Source organism: Gastrolobium bilobum, unplaced genomic scaffold (assembly GCF_033153095.1).
Source record: "Gastrolobium bilobum isolate Gb01-03AN ecotype WA unplaced genomic scaffold, APGP_CSIRO_Gbil_v1 utg31257, whole genome shotgun sequence".
Classification (NCBI taxonomy): domain Eukaryota; kingdom Viridiplantae; phylum Streptophyta; class Magnoliopsida; order Fabales; family Fabaceae; genus Gastrolobium; species Gastrolobium bilobum.
Genome location: NW_026897159.1, coordinates 3,572 through 23,847, shown reverse-complemented (window position 1 = coordinate 23,847; position 20,276 = coordinate 3,572). Strand labels below are relative to the sequence as shown.

The 20,276-nt window shown below is 31.2% G+C and overlaps 1 protein-coding gene across 1 annotated transcript; it reads left to right on the top strand.

Annotated features, from left to right (window-relative positions):
• The first annotated feature begins 15,793 nt into the window (after positions 1–15,793).
• On the top strand, positions 15,794–19,423 carry LOC133304588 (protein SIEVE ELEMENT OCCLUSION B-like). Its single transcript, XM_061504638.1, has 7 exons — positions 15,794–16,036; positions 16,132–16,218; positions 16,453–16,862; positions 16,966–17,060; positions 17,299–17,432; positions 17,592–18,056; positions 18,803–19,423. Exons 1-7 carry the CDS (start codon positions 15,794–15,796, stop codon positions 19,421–19,423), a joined length of 2,055 nt encoding a protein of 684 aa, XP_061360622.1.
• The last annotated feature ends 853 nt before the right edge of the window (positions 19,424–20,276 follow it).

The window sequence follows — 20,276 nt, the reverse complement described above, 5'->3', positions numbered from 1 at the left end:
TTAGCCAGACATGACTGGCTTAAACAAAACAAAGAAAGAAGAAGAAGAAGAGTCAATGTTGCTCAGTCTCCTTCAAGCTCTTCTCTCTCTGAAATCTTCAACTCTGGTATCCGGTGCTCTCCTCCTTCCTCTCATTCTGCTTGCCTCTGTCGAATTGTGTCTTTGTGTTTCCAAGAGATGTCTTTTTATAAGGATAAATCATATCTTTTAATTTTCCATAATGTCTTCAATGGAATCTTCACTAGAATCTCCAATCATATATTTGATACAATCCTTCAAATTTTCCGTTTTTATTTAATGGAAAACTTTCCTTAAAAATATTCAAACGAAGATTTGATAAGATCTTGAATGATTCAGAAATCCAAAGCAACTCTACTTGATCTCTTCAATTTATCTCTTTATTGAGCTGAAATTTACTGCAAAATATGAGAAATCTTATGAGAATATTATTGAGAATAAAATAACAATTTAATTATAATTCTCATAACTTTTATTTACTTTTAAATCAATTTCATGCTCAAATTGACCCTTAATACATAGTAATTTGGAGACTCTTCAAACAGTTCTCAGATTTAGACATTGTTGTCCTCAGCAATAAACTAGAATAAACACTATGAAGCAGGAACGTAACCTTGTTAGAAGAGACACATAAATTTCAAGCATAACATTGCATCAAAACAAACAATTTATAGTAGAAGCTCATGAGAGTACTATGCTAAGCATGAATGATTTCCAGTCTTGAGAATTTAAAACAAGACTTTTCAGTTTCAAAAAGGAAATTAGAATCTAACTTAAATACCCCTCACTAAGATAAACAATACACTCATCACTCAAGTGTTTGGGTATAATCGCTCAATCCATCAGTGTAATAGCACTACCATAGGCTTGATCTTATTCTCAAGTTCTTAAAGATAAGAAACATAGATAACATGCAAAAATCGATCCAAAGGTTTTTTTAGGGTTGTAACGTGGTCTGATTTAGGGGTAGGAATATTTGGAAAGTAGCTAATTTTATTGTGTGAGATTGAGTACATTTAATTTAATTCAAAGCTCAGTCAACTCTCATAAAATGATTTCACTATTTTTCTTCCTTTCAATTCATGATTTTTATTCCTTTTTCACCACCTTTTTCTTTCTTCTTGCTAATAATTTAAAGCAGAAATTTTCTTTCACTATTTCTTTCTTTTCCTTTGCACATCCTCTTCTCAGACAGATTTCTTTTTCCTTTGAGGTACTACTTTCCTTTTTATCACTTAACTTTCAATGGAGCACTTCACCTTAAATTTTCTTTGATTTGTATTTCAATCTCATTTAAGGGTGAGTCAACAGGAATAATAGCTAAGTAATCTATGGAAAATTGAATAAAAATCAGTCTAAGGCTCAAAGGGTCTAGCAATGGAAAAAAAAAATTCTTTTCAGGTGGGCTATTTGGCCATATGGTTAACAATAGGGCTGTGCGTGGGTTAGGTCGGGTCAGGTTTTTGTCCGACTCGACCCAACTTGGTTTTTATAGGTCAGGTATTTTGACCCGACCCGCTTTAATTTGATCCAAGTCAGGTTTGACTTGGTTTGAATTTTGTTGAACTAGTTCAGAACTGGATCGGATCTGACCTAACTTGGTTTCTGAAGTGGGTCTGACTTGGTTTTTGAAGTGGGTCAAATCTGACCTGACCGTTTTTGACTTGGTTTCCTCACAAAATTTCGTCGAAATTTCTACATTGCAAATCACGAGAATTTCGTCACAAAATTATTTTTTCGTCGGAATACTTTTTCTCGAAAAGCAACGAAAATTTTTCTCTAATGAAAATTGTTACAAAAACTAATTTCTATCGAAATTTAGTTTCCGTCAAAAGTTTTGACGAAAATGATTTCTTCCATCAAATGTTTTAAACGAAAAAAAAAATCTATCAAAAATTTTGACGGAATGTGTTTCGTTCAAAATTTCGATGGGAATGTGTTCTGACGAAAATTTCAACGGAAATTGTTTTGAGAAAAATGTTTCATTCGAAACTTTCGACGAAATTTAGATTCTCTAAAGAATTTTGACAGAATATTTTTTCCGTCAAAATTTTTTATCGAATTTTTTTTTACAGAAATGTGTTATGTAGAAATTTTTGATGGAAATATTTTTTATCAAAAAATTGACGAAAATATTTTGTTGAAAATTTTCGATGGAAATGTGTTTCGCTAAAAATTTCGATGAAATTTTTTGTTTTGTCAAAAAGTTTAACGAAAATTTTTCCGCTGATAAATTTTGCCGAAATTTGAAATCTGTAAAGAATTTTGATGAAATTTTTTTTTGTCAAATTTTTTTGATGGAAATGTGCTTCGTCCAAATTTTCGATGGAAATTGTTTTGAGGGAAATGTTTCATTCGAAACTTTCAACGAAATTTAGATTCTCTAAAGAATTTTGACAGAATACTTTTTCCATCAAAATTTTTATCGAAATATTTTTTGTCAAAATTTTTTACGAAATTATTTTACAGAAATGTGTTCTGTTGAAAATTTTAATGGAAATATTTTTTATCAAAATGTGTTCCGTCGACAGAATATTTAGTCGAAAATTTTCGATAGAAATGTGTTTCGCTAAAAATTTTGACGAAATTTTTTTTTGTCAAAAAATTTAATGAAAATGTTTCTGTCGAAAACTTTCGCCGAAATTCGAAATCTGTAAAGAATTTTGATGAAATTTTTTTCCGTCAAAAAATTTCGATAAAATGTTTTTCGTCGAAATTTTTGATGAATATATTTTTTTGTGAAATATTTTGACTAAATTTAGATTCCGTAAAAGAATTTGACAAAAAAAATATTCCGTTAAATTTTTTTACAAAAATATTTTTAGTCACAAATTTTGATGAAAATATTTTTCGTCAAAAAATTTTGCACAAATTTTTTATGGACATATTTTTTGTAAAAAATTTTGACGTAATTGTTTTACGTTAAAACTTTTCTTTTAATGTAATTGTGATTTTCTTTTTTTCACATAATGGGTATGGGTCAAGTTTTGGGTCAATGGGTTAATATTAAAATAAGTCAGATCTAAAACTGACCCAAATAAAAGTGGGTCAGTAATTAAACCAGTTCAAAAAATATAGGTATTTATGGGTCAAGTCAAGGTCTGGTCAAGGGCACACTACAAGAAAATAGTCAATTCGCGACTGTCGATTAACGATGGTTTGAGTTCAACCGCCTCTGTATTTAACTTTGTGGCTGTTAGTAAGGCGGTTCTTATAATTGTCGTAATATACCATAATTCAGCGTCGATTTAAAGTCATTTCACGACAGTTTGTCTTTTTTTAAATTTTTTTTAATCAAAACACAATTGACAGGCAAGAATTTTGATTTTAAATTCCCTGTATTTATTTTCATTTCCCTCTTTCCTAAAACTAAGCCTTAAAAGTCGCGCCTCTCTTCCATCACCTCTCACACATATATGTTTTTCCCCTTCCTAAACCTAATGTCTCTCACTTATCTTTTTCTTTGAGTTGCCGCTTGTGGTGGCCACAATGGGAAAGGTCCCTTGACCATGGTGTTGTGTAACTGAAAAAAGTATTCCAGGCTACTATGTATCTTTGCATCTAGAGAAACTGAGGTCCATGAGATCGCTTAGTTGCAAGGTAGAAGGAATGAGACATCGCCGGCGACAAGTACGACAACGATTCTTGGCTTGGACAACGAAGCGGAGGTGTTGTGCACATTGAACAGAGGACATATGGTGATATTATTTATTTATCATTATTATTTTACAACTATTTATTATTTTAATAATTTACAACTATTGTATATTTTTCTTGAAGCCTGTGACTCTGTGAGAAAGATTTCATAACCGGGAAGAAGAATGCAAAGTTACAGGATACGAAAGGTATAAAATTGGGTTCAATAATATTATGTTCTTTATCTTGGGTACAAATTTCAATCAAAGACCCAATCTCTTCTCTTTTAAGAGCTACTGCATCGGTTTTGTACACTTGCATATCAAGTGTTTGAGGAAAGTTTCCAATTAAAATTTTATCTATATTATTTTTGGTAATGCAAATAACTTAGTTGTTGCACATGTTATTTTTGTGAAATGCTAATAAATTTTGTTATGAGCAATAGGTTTTGTAACGTGTAATTCTAAAAAAGTTAAGTCTAATTGCTTATAACTGTGTGTAGTATTTTTTATATTTTATTTTTATTCTTTAAAAAAAAACAAATGTACTAGACACAAACATAAGAAATATTTTTTTGGTTTTACATTTATGTTTCATATCTTTAAATTTGAAACTTCCAAGTAACAATATTTTTTTTATATGACTGCAGGTTTGGATCTTAAATGCCAAAAATAAGATCCTTCTCTGCTTTTTACAAAGCATAAGTCGTGGACCACCATTTCCTTTAATTTAGTTTTTCACTTACTATTGATTCATATGTAATACTTTCGACTTGGATTTTGTAATATTTTAATATTTATATAATGAATAAATTAATTTTATAAAATATTTGATGTATACATCACATTAATAAATAAAAGTAATAAATTTACATGAATAAATATAAATCTCAATAATACATTTATTAATATTAAAATTTAATTCTTGAACAAATACGAAATTGTACGTGAAATTTAAGAATAGAGGCTTTAAAATAAAAGAAATCAATTGAATAGTAAGGGGGCGGTTATTAATCACCGTGTCTTTGCCAAATGATAATTGTTTGTGAAGTTGAACCGCCTTTCAAACAGTCGGGAGAAACAGAGGCGGTCTTACCAGCGATTAGTTGAAATCGACGTAGAAATCCGCGCGACGCTTGTATCTGCGTCGGTTGGTAAACTGCCTCACACTTTATCTAGCGGCGGTTTTAACCGCCCCAAAATAGAAAATGAACAGCCGCAATATACTTATTTTCTTGTAGTGGCAGGGCAAGTGAACCAGTCTTTTTGCACACCCCTAGTTAACAAGAACAAAAATATCTTTATCATTTCAATTCATGCATGCATCACAGAGAAATAGATCAAGTTTTAGAGTACTAGTAGAGTGAGGCCTCTCAAAAATAAAAATTAACTGTTTAGGCTCAAACCTCACAGGTTGTGGTGTCAAGCTAGAATCCAATTCCTAATTTTCACATCAAAGCTTTATCTAAAAATTCTCAAAAAGAAAATCACAAAAACGAGCAGTCATATTCTCTAGATAATATTTAATGCAATGTCATAACAAAAAAAATTATTTTGAATTCTCACAGTTTCACTTGTGCCTCCTAGAATTTATTCAAATTTATTAACCAATTCAGCTCATGCTATCTTGGAAAAACATTCAGAAACACCAGTACCAGTAGAATAGGAAACAGAAAACTAACTAAAATAAAATAAAAAAATTCTTTTTTTTTCAAAGGTTTGAGATATCTCCCCTGAATTTGAAAATTCCTGCTGAGCATATATTTTTCTCTATGTGTATTTCTCAGTCCAAGCATAATATGCAACCAATTCTCAGATTTAAAACAGTTAAAACAGTGTTGTCCCCAGCAATAATATATAGTAAACCAAAAATTTCTGCGAACTAAGAACACATACCTAGATCAAAACAAGATATTGATAACAGGAGAATATCAACAAGAATTATCAAAATAAGAGTATATATTTGCATATAGTACTAAAAAAAATAATTAAAAAAATGAAAAAAATGAAAAAAGAGATGGTGATATCAGAAAAAGTGTGGTGCTCAATCAGAAGTCTGCTCATCGGTGGTGGTATCATCTGCGACTGCCTTTGGCCTCTTTGCCTTGTAATTGTACTCTGGAATTAGCGTTTGATACGCTAAATTGGCATGCGAGCCCTCAACGACAATAATTCCAAATGGCATATGATATGTCAAATTGGCGTACGAGCCCCCAACGATATATTTTTGAACTGACTTCCAAGTGGCGTATGATACGCCAAATTGGCATATAAGACGCGGATTCCTCTACTTTTCTCACAAATTTTCCACTCACCTGAAATTTTCTCAACCACATTCTTAAATTAAAATGCACCATCTCTTAAATTTTTTTTTAATAAAATAAAATTAAAATTAATAAAATTAAAATTAACCAACAGAATAAAAATAATATAAAATAAATTGAAAAACTTATTGGGTTGCCTCCCAATTAGTGCTTGTTTTACGTCACGAGCCTGACGTACCCCTTGTGATTATGGTGGTCGAAAGCACGCTACCATTGATGACCCAGTCTTCTTGGTCCAGTATTGTGTCCTTCCATAATAATCCTTTGCATGTGGATGAGGATGAGGGTTCTCAGGAACTTTAAACTTATTCTTCAGATTCTTTTCCTTGCTTTTAGGCTTTTCTATCTTAACCTTTGGCTTGCGTTCTTCATGTTGCTGATAGACTTCCTTCTTGTTCCCTTCCTCAACCTTTTTCTCCGCAATGTAGTTAACTTGATCTTTAGGTTGAGATGCAGGCAATGGAGCTTCATTTGTAAGTACCTTGAATGATGCTCGCTCTCCATCCATGCGCATTATCAATTCACCCTTAGGTACATCGATTAGCGCTTTAGAGGTTGCTAAGAATGGCCTCCCAAAGATCATAGGCACACTGGCATCTTCATCAATGTCAAGATGCAAAATTAACAGGAATTAGAAATTTGTTTACCTTAACGAGCACATCTTCCACAATATCATGTGCTTGCTTTATTGAGCAGTCGGCCTGTTGAACTTTCATCCTCGTTGGCTTTACTTCATTAATTCTCGGCTTCTTCATCAGGGTTAGTGGCATCACATTGATGTTAGCACCAAGATCGCATAAGACTTTCTCTATAGTAGTCTTGCCAATGGTGCATGTAATACTGAAGTTCCCTGGATCCTTCAACTTTGGAGGAAATTTTTTTTGTATGATTGCACTACACTCCTCTATTAGCGGGATTCTACCGCTTGCTGCTACAGCAGTACAAAATATCCGGTAAAAGTGACTTTTCAGAAGTACCCCAATATGGGTATCAATCTTCATCATTTCGTATACTACCTCGTTCATGATGTTTATATCATTAGATTAGCTCTTTAACTCAGATTTGCTAGATTGGAGCTATTCTACAGACTGTTACTGCGTCAGCAGTCAGAAATAACAGTTGAAAACTCAACTATTCAGAATACCCTCAATACAGGTACCAAACTTCATCAAATCTTATGCTTACATCATTTATGATATTCATATCATTAGGATAGCTCTCTAACTTAAATTCATTGTACTGGAGCTATTCTACAGTCTATTACTGCGTCAGCAGTGAGAAACAGCAGATGAAAATTCACCTGACTGGAATACCCTCAATATGGGTATCCAAATTCTTAGAATTTCATTCTCATTCTATTTATGACCATAAGGTCCTCATCATATCCCTCTAATTTAAAAGTCATATAATTAAGGTTATTATATCGTACCCTTCTAATTGCATAACTCCTTGCTTAGGTTGAACTGGTGGACCTTGTTATCTTCAGATGCCATCTTTTCAATTAGCTCAACAGCTCTAGTTGGAGTAATTTCTCTGATACTATCTCCAGCTGCAGCATTAAGCAGTACTCTATATGTTGTCGTAACCCATTTGTAAAAGATTCACACTTTCTCGCCATTTAATAGAGCGTACTGTGGTCAACTCCTTATTAATTCCTTGAATCTCCCCTATCCCACACACAAGGATTATCCTTCGAGCTACTTGAAGTTGTCAATCTGTTCCTTCAACTCAGAGAATCGGGAGAGTGGAAAAAACTTCTTTTGGAATTTTTCAACTAATTCTTCCCACGTAGTGATCCTGTCAGCAAGTTGCAATTCCAGCCACTTCAGTTCTCTTCGTTTTAAAGAAAAAGGAAAAAAACATCAATCGAATTGCTTCAGAAGGCACTCCATTAGCTTTAATAAAACTACATAACTTTAAATCATAAACGAGACTATGAATTAAAAATAGATTAATTGCATAACTTTAAATCAAGAATATAAATCATAAGAAAGGTAAACAGCGTTTAAAAACTCATTGGTTTCGTCTCGCCCTAACTACTTAAAGAAAATTAGCCTGACATAGTCAGGAAAACAAGAACAATAGATGAAAAGAAACCAAGATTTATAAAAGGAAATTAAAACCCGGTCTCCACAGTGAAGCTTTGACTGTTTCTCCGCTCCTCTGCCTTCTGATTGCTCTTCTCTGCCTTGTCTTCCGAATTTATGGAATGAGCTCAATGTGCGTTTTTTATAGAAATAAAAATGGGTTTTTTAATTTGGACTAAGCTCCCTGAGAATTAATTTTGATTAATTCTTTATTTTCTTGATCCTTATCCTTTGCCAATGATCCTAACTACCTTTGTCATCAGATTAGTGATTTGTTACATTGAACCTGAAACAATATGAAATGAGATTAGAATCTTATCTAGTTATTGGAATTTTAATATCTTTTTGATTTATTAATTAACACTATATTCTTAATCATATTAATCATTATTTGAACTATATTTGACATTAAGAATATAGTGTCTTTGACATTTATCAGTGAGTTCGCATAGAATCATATCAATGGCAAGTAAAAAAAAGAAGACGAGGTTTTTACGCATCAAATCACATGTTAGAATTTTAATATTGCACACGAGTACCGGCAAACATGTGATGTCAGTGCATAATAAGTGACTTACATTGGTATATAATAAAAAAAATTATTGTCATTAATTAATTTCCAAAAATAAAAATAAATCTAATGTGTAAACAATGTTTTTATAAATGAATTAAATTGACATTAATTTAAAAAATGATATAAATTATTTGAGTAAATTAATAATTAAAAGGTAAATAATTTCCATTTTTCTGGTGATTTTTAAATTTCTATAAAATTTAAAAATGTCAAATTTATCATTAATAACAACAATTTTATAATTTTTTTTAGAAATAACACTACAAAATAATTCTTTCCCAATCTTTTTTTCTAAATGTACCGCCTGCATACGAGAAGTGTAATTTTAATACTGTTAAGAAAATGACTTGGGTGTGTTTGAATTTTAAGGGACGATGAAGATTTTTCAAGACATAATTTTAGAGTTTAATATATAGTTATTGTATAAATTTGTAAATAAATAGAAGATTTATGCAATCAGAGAGAAATAGGAAGAAAATAAAAGAATTAAGGGGGTGTATTGGATTAGGATTTTGAAAGATTTTCTAGAGATAAAAAATCTTATAAATTTTAAAAGACTATTTAGAATTGGACAGACTTTAAAAATTTATTTAAAAGATATTTTTTACAATCAAGATTTCATAAGAGTTGCTTTTAAAGGATTTTAATAGAATTTATAAGATTTGAAAGGACAATATGGATTTATAAGATTTTAAAACACCATATGGATTTTTAACAAACATTCAAAATTACAAGAGTCAATAAAAAAATAACAAAGAAATGCAATGATATTAATTAAAAAAATAAAACCTAACATAATTTTCTCAATCAATAAAACATAATATAAATTTTAACAAACATTCAAAATTACTTAACAACAACTCTCCACATATCTAAAATTATACTAGTCCTCCATACATTAACATTTTCTCATTCATGCTCTTAGGTTTGACCAATGAGTTAAAATTTATCTTCTTCATTTTGTATCAGAGCTATACATATATGATTATAAGACCTCATTTTTATTTATTTATTAAAATAATTCTAAATTTACATATAGAACCTGATGTTCATGATAAAATTTCGTTTGGATTTTTTTGCAATTGATCTTGAAAACCTTGGGGGTTTTGTTCTACGTGATGAGAGTTTTCTAATCATATATCATATGCATGTTTTCATTGAGTATTCTAAGAAAATTTCGAATCTGAATTTCTGGATTTTATTATATGAAAGTTTAGAAAATTTCTCAAATTATTTTCAATCTATACATTAAAATCTTAAATTATTTTGGGGCTTTTGAAAAACAAATTTTTAGTTATTTATTGATACAAAAATTGTTTGAAATTGTTTCCTATAGTGACGGAATTTCGTTCATGAATGTATTGTTACGAAATATATGGTTTATATTATGAAAGTTTCAATCTTTTTTTAAATTGATCTTATTTCATTGATGTAAAACGAAAATTGGTTTGAGGGTTTTATCTTATTTTTAATACAAAAATCATACCTTTTGTGCCAAGAAAAATCGCGACCCATAGCTTGAAAAATTATTTTTTAAACTTCCAAAAGCTCTCAAAAATCTGTTATTTTTTAGCTCTGGCGAAGCTCCCATGGCGGAACTCGATTTTGAGCAGGTCAACCCACCAAAGGAAAAAAAACACTACAATAGAGAAATCTCAGAAAATCCTATCCTATTTATATTTCTCACTATAAAGTTTCACAAAATTCACACTAATCAAAATCCATTAAAATCGTCATATTTTTGTATATCACAAGATTATTTTTCCTGTTTAAAATCCTAATTAAATACCAATGGATTTGGATGGACTCTAAAATAATCTTTTAAAATTCTAATCGAATATCACGTGACTTTTTTTCAGTTCTTTAAAATCCTAATCGAATACCAATGGAATTTTTTGTCCAAAAACAATCCATTAAAATTCTTTGAAATCTCAATCCAATACACCCCTAATTTAATTTGTATTGAGTTCTCAAAATATTCTACAATTACAATTAAAATATCTTTATAATTAAAACAAATGTTTTTTATAAAATTAAAATCCAAACATGGAATACTCTTATCATACCAATTTTTTTTTAATAAATAAGATATTTTTTACTAACTCTCAGCCAAAAAACAAATAATAAATTTGAATAAAAAGTTAATTGCATCAAACCAATCACCTTATTAGTTTATTAATTGACGTAGAAAGAAGGACCAATCACCTTAAAGAGAAAAATGTATATCATTTTAAAACATACAAAAAATCATGGAAGAGAGAAACAGAAATAAATCATGGAAGAGAAAGTGAAAAAAAAAAGTTTCAAAAATATAGGTCTCATCTCTTTGTGAGAGTGAAAGAATATAAGTTGTGTCATTTAACACACATTTTCCGTTGTTTAAAACCATATTAGTGGCAGACACTGTAAACTGAGCCGTCAAATTTACTTAAAATCATTTCGAGGGCAGGTAACAAGAAGAGGTTTGTTACGAAGCAAGTCAAATGATAAAATTCTAAAATCAGGGCGCATTATGTTGTGTTTGAGAGATTTTTTTTTAAAAAAAATAAGTAAAAATTAAGCCAAACAGGTTTATACAAAAATTATTATAATAAAAAAAGTATAATGAAGAAAAATGTTAATTTTTTTTTAAGTTGTATTAACTTTTTTTGAAATATGTATAATTTTTTTTTTGTTGAAATGTATATTTTTTTTAAATGAACAATTATTAAGCAAATTCTAAGATAAATTTTTTATACAATCATCAAATAGCTTGTCACTTTATTTTAAGGCTCTTTTTAATTTTAATTTTAAATTAAAAATAACTTTTAACTTAAAAAAAATTGCCAGATACACTTTATATTGAGACTCGATAATAATATCTGTTCACACCCAGGAATCTGCCGATCAAGTTATCCACGTGCCTTTGAATTGCCTAAATTATCGTGAATATTTTGAGGGGTATTTACTAGAGGAGAATTTATTTATTTTTTCGAAAAATAATGATTTCTGAAAATATAATCAAATTCTTTTTCCGAGTAAGTTAGTAAAATGTGTTTGGTAAGCTAATTTTTTTTAAAAAATATTGGATTAATTTTACTGATGTTTTGTGATGACTTTTCCACCGCATGAAAAAAAAAGCTTCCATCCCATGGATGGTAATCTTTCATAACAATTCCATGTGAAAAAGCTAATGATGGAAAAAAAAATTCAGTCTTATTTTTATTCTTCCTACTATCAAATATGAGCAAATAATTTTTATCACTCCACTTTCTTGAGAAAAAATTTTCCCTCCTTCCAAACAACCTTTGGGAAGCGTTTGGTAGAGGAGATATTTTTTTTACCAGAAAAAAAAAATTGTTGGGAACATGGTGGGAAAAAGTTATTGCTGGGTAAATAAAAAAAAGTATTTAGTATACTAAAATTTATTGTCGGGTAAGATAAGAAAAAGATGTGTTGGCTGTGGGCAAATTTTTTTACCATACCTTAGATGGTAATGTTTCATAATAATATCACGTGTAAAACATGTTTATCAGCAAAAAAAATTTGTCACCCACTTTTTTAATTTACTCCTACTAAATATGACTAAATTATTTTTCTCACTCCACTTCCCTTGCAATTGTTTGTCTATCTATCAAACGTCCTCTTGAAGTATATTTATTAGCGGTGATATTTATATTGCAGATTAACAGTGCAAATCTGGTGCACATGAGAAGAGTTGCCACTTGCCACCCGAAGACCACAAAGTGTAATCTTAATATCATTAAGAAAATGATTTAGGATGTGTTTGAATTAGTTTGTGTTGTATTGAGTGTTTAAAATATTTTATAATTGAAATTTAGATTTTTTTAAATTAAAAGCAAATTCAAACATACTATTATTTTCAATTGAAATAAAGTAATATTTTTATCCAACAAAAAATAAATAATTTTTTAATGAATAAGCAATTAATGCTAGAAAAGAGTTGAATTATTATTTTATATTAATTAATGAAACATGAACATTAATGAGGTTAGGGAGGGGTCAACTCACAATTTGAACGATATTTCCTAAAACAACAACAGTAAGACGAAGGAGACAAAAAAAAAAAGAGAGAGATATGAAAACTGAAATTATTCATTGGGGCCCTTTTCCCTTTTGCTATCTATTCTTTCTTTTGAGAAATTCTAAATTAAAAATTCCGAATTTTTCTTTTTTATTTCAAACAAAGAGCATAATACATCGACACAGAAAGTTGAACTAAATGAAATTAAAAATAAATTATATTGTTTTTTTTTTTAATAGAAACTTTAATTATTTATTAATAAAATTATATTGTTTTCTTTTATTAATGGATGGTAGATATTAGTTGAATATTTATGGTACGTGTTGGAATAGAAAATTCTATATGTTGTTATGATTTGCTGTGATATGTTGTAACCTGTAGTTTGTTAGGATATGTATAACTGAGTCCTATTGTAATTAGGTGTAGTTATTTATCTTTAAGAAGTTGTTTTACTAAAGGTTATACATATCCTAACAAACTACAGGTTACAACATATCACAGCAAATCATAACAACATATAGAATCTTCTATTCCAACTGTACGCATTCTGGAAATAACTAATTACGTCAGAGACTAGACTCAGTGGTTACGTCAGAGTGGTAAGCTGTAGAAGATGATCCCGTTACCATAAACGCGTTTGAAATCACATGTCTCGCGTTCCTACTGTTTAGACAAATAGCGCACGTTTGCCACTACTCATATTCAGTATTGTCCCAACTATAGCCATGTGACAACTGTCCTTTAAAACAAATAATACATTTCAACTGCATCAAATCAATCATCTTAATTTAAGCTGACTACTTAGAATTAACCTAGAAAGAGGGACCACTGACAACGACAGTACATAGTTTAATTTGTTTAGTTAGTGGCAGAACGATGTAATCTGAGCCGTTAAATTTGTTTAAAATCATATCAACGGCAAGTAACATAAAGAGGATTTTACGCATCAAGTCGTTAGACTTTTAATATTGCAAACGAGTAATTGGCAACATTGACTTTGAGTGTCTCTGTTAAATGCACATAAGTAAAGATGTTTATAACCGATTCAAATTATGATTATTGAATCAAAAATTTGGTAACTGAATTAATTAAAAATTAAAAAAATCAAAAATTAAAACTTTTTTTTGCATATTTTAATTGGATTAGATAAATTTAGTTGAATAAAATCAATCCAATGTATTTTTTTTTTTGAAAGATGATCGTTGTTTTATAGAATTTGAATATTGGATATTATTAATAGCAAATTAATATGTTTTATTTTTTATTATTTATTAATATATTTTAACTCTTCAAGAATTTTAAGACTTGTTTTAATTTGAAGATTTAAATTTTTCATTGGTTTGTAATTTTGAATAACTTTATTTTGATATAACTAGTGATTTGTATAACTGAAATTTTAAGCTTTTCGAAAATCGAAAATCAATATAATCTAAACTGAATAAAAATGGATTGGATTGGATTTAAAAAAAAAAAATTATATATGACACCTCACATATATATGTAAATTCTTGAACTTGAACTCTTAAAAAAAATAAATCGTACACAACTATAACTCACTAATTACTTCGTCATCTCTCACGGAAAACACACTATTAACACTTATCTCTTTTAATCTAGTTCTTGATATCATGACCCTTAGAGGGCGTTTGGTATCTGGATTTTTTTACTTTCCCCGGGATTGCATGCTATGACATCAAAGAATCCCATGTTTGGTTCACAGAAAATGAAAAAAATCCAGTGTTCAAAATTATCCCAGCAAAGTTTCTCATGTGCAATGTACAGTACATTTTACAAATCTGAAACTCCATTCATAGGATAGAACTCTTTCGCTCCCGGGAAAACAGAAAATGAGGCGTGCGAATATTTACGAAATTATTCTTTATTTTGCTAAGAACCTGCAACTGAAACTTTGGGGGAGTAAAGAAACCCAATTGAGGAAGATAAAGAGCAACCCACACTCACTTTGATAAGATAACCAGCGAAAGAAATGGTAACAGTAAACCAAAATAATAGATGGATTGACAAACCAAAAAGTATTTACAAAAATGAAAAAAAGAAAGAAAAGTAAATTGAGTAGAAAAAGAAACAATCACCGAACCTGAAGAAAGAACAAAGGCGGCCTCCATGCAACCACAGGTTCACAAATTTTACCGATCACCTTATTTCAAAACTATCTCTTTCTTAATGAATGTATCTCACACCAAACCCTTTTCTTTGTCTAAAAAAAAGTAAACATGAGGTTAATTTCGTAAAATAACCTCTCTTTCCCACTAATATTTTACAACTAACCAAACACATATTCAGTAAAATTAATCATAAATTCCTGGGAAAATTTTACCATACCAAACACTTTTTACTAATATTTCAGAAAATATATATTTCCCACTATATTTCAGTAATAATTATTTTCCGGATTTAAGCAAATCTGTAGAACAACAGCCAACCTCATTGCTCCTTACACACACTGGCGGACCCACTTGCAGACATAAAATTTTTGATTTCAGATTTTTCTTTTTTGGTTGTAAGTCCTTATTTGTCTCTTGATTCAATATATATATTACGAGTAAATACTCTTTTAAATTCCTAACAAAAAATATGGTCCTCATTTTAGTCCCTTACAAGAAAACAAATTAGTCTTGAAGTCCCTAAAAAATTTAAAGTGGATCAATTTAGTTAAAATCGTGATCCCTCACAAATTCAAAAGAGACTTACATTAGTATTTTAGTATTTTACTACCAAAAGATAGTAGCTTAATTGACCTCAGGGAACTAAGCAGCTGAGCTGACGATGGTGGTGGTGGTGGTGGTGAAAATATGTGTTTAATTCTCTTAGTATTATTTTTGGAAGGAGTTTAAAACCTTAATTCCGAACTCGTCCCGAATCAGACAAGTCGTGAAATTACGAAGCGAATGGAATATTTAAAAAAAAAAAAAAAAATTAGTATTTTACTCTTTTTGAAATGTGTAGCAATCGTGATAATCTTCGAAGTGACTAAGATACTTGTGTCCGTCCTCGCGGGATTATAAATAGGAACTAAGATTGCAGCTGTATGAGGCAACAATACCGAGGTGTAAAGTACTCTCGATCTGCTTCTTAATTAACCCGATCGAGAGAGTTTTATTTGAGTGAGAATGTTGAATAAGATAGCAAGTGTTTCCCGTCCTTTTGTTAATACTGCTACTGCTGGTTCGCAGTCGAAGCAGGAATCAGTAGCGCTGGGTGCGCTGGTTACGCTGAACCCATTCATTGTGAGTGATGATGAAATCTCCAATAAACTTAAAGGGATCCATGACTCCCAGGCTGCTAGGCAAGACGTAGCTTCTCTTTACAATGTCGTCAAAAACATTGTCACTAGCGAGTCTCTCGATCTCAAGGTTCAAATACAAAACACAAAAAAAAAGCTACCCAATATTATACATACTTGTTTTTTTTGTTTTTGTTTTAATGAATGTTTATATTTGGATTACAGAGTCCCAAACCCATTGAACTGGTGCAAGAGGTTCCTAAATCTGGTTTCATGCCAACCAACAGTATGCTGAAAGAGATAGTTTGTCAGGTTATGTGGAAAATTAATTATATCTCATGTTACATATATTAATTGTTTTTGAATGCATTCATTGATCATTGAAATGGTACAAATTGAAATGAATTTCTGAGTTCCACTTAATCCTGTGGTGATGCTTCCTTAACTTTTGGTTAATTAAGTAGATTCAAAGATATCTGACTGACATGAAAGTATTAATTAAGAAATATGATGGAGAAGTTATCTAACACTGGGTGATGGTGACAGATGACATGCAAGGCAGTGGATGACGCATCAAAGGCACACGTGTCCGTAATGGAGATACTTAAAATGCTGAACAGTTACACGTGGGATGTAAAAGCAGTGATAGTGTTGACGGCTTTTGCTTGGGACTACGGTGAAAACTGGCGTGTATTCCTCACGAAAGGTGCTACCAAAGATGTGCTCAATGTCTTCAGTGTTGTGGAACCAATTGATCCCAAAGCTGCCGCCCTTACCAGCAATTTGGTTAATCTCACGCTGCAACTCATTGACCTCATCATTGAGTTGGAGGACTTGTTTTCTAACAAAGCTTATACAGCAAAAGATGTGCCTGCTTTGCATGATGCTACTCGAGGTCGTTATACCTATTGGGCAATCTTAGCCCTTCTAGCTTGCGCTAATCAAAATGCTGAATCGTGAGTAGTTCTCTTTCATGCAATTATTCAATATGTCATCTTAATTTTCTCAGAATTTTTTTTCAATCGATCTACTGTTATACAATTAATTGTTTTGATCCAGGTACGGGGGAATCAAACACCAAGTGCTTGTGAAGCTCCAATTAGCTGTTCTGCCACATGCAAATGCTACTCTGGTTGAAATCAAATGCCAAATAGGTTATATATATAACGGCGTTGAGCTTTTATATTTCATTATTATGTTTTGGTTACATTTCAAGTTCAATTAGCTAGTTAGGTACTTAGGTAGGAGGGGTTATGAAAGTTAATCTTGTGAAGGTGAAGGAGGGAATTTCTTACTTCTACACTACACTCAAATAGTTGATAACACTCATTTAATAACTTTACTGAATTGACAATCTAATATTACTGATCAAAGATTCTCTGTCTATTGCAGAAATTTTAGAGGTTAAGAACTGGCGTATAAATGTCTTCCACAATCCTACAGATATTTTGGAGCTTTTAAGAGCTCTCATCTTCCCCAGATATACTGAGCAACTCGAAATATTCGATAATACTGCTAATAAAAGGGTTAGTGCCACATTACAAAAAAAATGATATTTTCACTGATTCTCTGAAGGCGGGGCATGTGATGAAATGAAAAAACAAAACTTTTTTATTTTTATATTAGTGGATTAATGTCAATCATCATCCTCACTGTTTTTGTGATGGTTTGTCCTGAATATATAGGTTGAAGCTGAAGTGCTAAAGACAAAGAACCTATTTTTGTTCATTTCTGGTCTTGAAGACATTGAATATGTGATTTCGGTTCTGAGAAGTATTCACGACTCCCTGACGAAAGAGGAAGACAAACATGATTATAAGATCTTGTGGATTCCCGTTGTGAAAGAATGGAACGAAGCAAAGGAGAATAAGTTTCTGGAGTTGAATGCTCAGATGCCTTGGTACGTGGTACACTACTTTTCACTTATAGAAGGTATTGAATGCCTCCAAGACTACTGGATGTACCTGGGTAAACCTATTCTGGTGGTGACCGATCCTCATGGGAAGGTAACAAACAAAAATGCAATGCCTATGGTTAAGATGTGGGGTATGGAAGCTTTTCCCTTTGGAGCCCTTGTCCCACTTCCCCAGCAATGGAAATGGTTTTGGAACATAGCATGTAACATTAATGCGGATATTGAAAAATGGAAGGTAAGTACAACTTTTCATCTATAATCTTTGATACGTATTGCTACTATAGAGATTGAACTAATCTTTGTATAAAGAGTAAAGAGGGGTAATATTAAAAATTATATTGCTCAAGTGCAAATAAGATCATTTAGTTAGTACTGTTCATTTGCTTTTGTCCGTATTCAGTCGATCTAAATTCAAAACCTCGTCAAAAGTTGTTTACAATTTCCTAACAATGAAAAATGGTCCTTGCTATATGGATCACATGAATAATTTAGCTTTTAATTAATCAAGGAATTTTGTAAATTCAAGATTAATTTAATTTAGCAGTTTTCCATAAACATTGTTTCTTTAATATAAATCGCAGTAACAATTGAGTATACAAGTTTTAACATGTACCCTATTCGTACATGGTAAATGTAATGATATCCCATAAACTAGTAGTAGTCAATTAATGCAAAAAAACAAAGAGGTTTCATTGAGTTTTTACTGTCGATTCTAAATTTTGGATTGTTCAAGGTTGTGTAAAGTACATGGGGTTTGTATTTGTCATTTATCATGACACAATAAACTTCTTTTTTACAGACATACAACATTTTGTGAGGCTCACACTTTTTGAAGAAAAAAAAAAAAATTATGTCACGTAAAACAAATTTCTATAACATTACAAAATCAGTTTTCCTAGAACATAACTATTATAAAAAAAAATAGTATATTATCATATAAATATCATTACTCATTAAAATATATATATCGTTGTGAACCAGACCCAGGAGAACACGTATATCTTCATTTATGGAGGTGGGGACAGCAACTGGACACAAGAGTTTAGTATTCGTGTGGATGCCATAAAAAATGACTCCAATATCACCAAGGCAGGGATAACAATAGAGACAGTTCTGATTAACATTAAATCCAAATTCTGGGAGGACACAGAGCACTTGTTTCTGGACATGTTTCAAAAGGATCACTCTATGGGTGTCGTCAAAGATATACTGACTTTGTTCTCTATGCAAACTGAGGAGGGATGGGCTATTTTGAGTAGAGGGGAGAAAGTACTAAAAATAGATTGCAATGGCTATTTGATGAAGGCGATAAGGGAATTTGATGAATGGAAGAAGAATCTGCCGAAGCAAACCGTTGAGGTGGCTGTCGAAGGCCATATCAAAAAGAAAGGCCCTCTTCCTCTACACTGTCGCCGCATTCAATATGATAACATTCACTTTGATGCCTCATTGATCATGCCCTGCCCGGAACCAACCTGTGAAGTGAAAAAAATGGAAATAGAATCTGTGACTGTGAGGTACAAGTGTTGCCATGGGGAGCATGATCATGGGACTGAAAATGGTGAAGTTCATCATCCCCCAGAACTGCCGAAGACCAATTAACAGCCTGATGATCAATCTGCTTAATTCGAATAATAAATAAATCAAGGTGAAGCTCACAGGATGCTCATGAACACCCTGATCAATCTGCTTTGTTATTTTTTTTAAGAAATATGTTTGTCTCAATAATGTGTGTTTGTGTTTGCGTCTGCACGTACGGGTACCTGTGTAGAGGTATATTGCTAATGCTAGTTTAGTCTTTTACATTGGCATCAATATGTGTGCTGCTGCTAGTAGGTGTCTTGAGAGGTACTGATCAAGGCTTTTCATTTGCCTGTTATGGGATACTCTAAATATTGTACCTCCCTAGCTCCTCAATTAAATAAATTTGGAGCGTTTAGCATCATCTCGTTTACTAATGTTATTTACTAATTATTAGTTTTTTTTTTTTTTGTTGCTGAAATGATATATTTTGAGTGATGATAATCCCGTTAATTCAAAGAACGTACAATAATAGCCCAAATAAGAAGCCATGTTGAAGCTTGACAGCATATTACGTGAGTCAAATTGATTTATCTCATATTATAGGAGTTTAAAAAATGACCACTCAACTCCACTATCATGATTATAAAGTTTAAATAGAAAACACCCGCAGCCTGAGATTGATCGATGGTCGCTTTTCCCTTTTTTAGTCTCTTTGGGCTACAAAACAGAAAAGGCTACCCATGTTTGGTAGGAGCTATGTAGCACCGATATCGACACGGGACACGTGACACGATACGACACGACACTCCGACACGTTAATTCTAAAAAATGTTAGATTTCGACACGCTAGGACACGTTTTGATATTAAATAATATTTTTAATTTATGTAGTGTATACTATATTTAATATTCAATAATTTAACAAAAAAATG

What these genes read in the sequence shown, in the direction of transcription:
- LOC133304588 (XM_061504638.1), top strand. Translation starts at nt 15,794, where the DNA reads ATGTTGAATAAGATAGCAAGTGTTTCCCGTCCTTTTGTTAATACTGCT. An exon ending in TGAAAGAGATAGTTTGTCAG is followed by an intron (nt 16,219 to 16,452) that starts GTTATGTGGAAA and finishes TGATGGTGACAG; the next exon opens with ATGACATGCAAGGCAGTGGA. An exon ending in GCTAATCAAAATGCTGAATC is followed by an intron (nt 16,863 to 16,965) that starts GTGAGTAGTTCT and finishes GTTTTGATCCAG; the next exon opens with GTACGGGGGAATCAAACACC.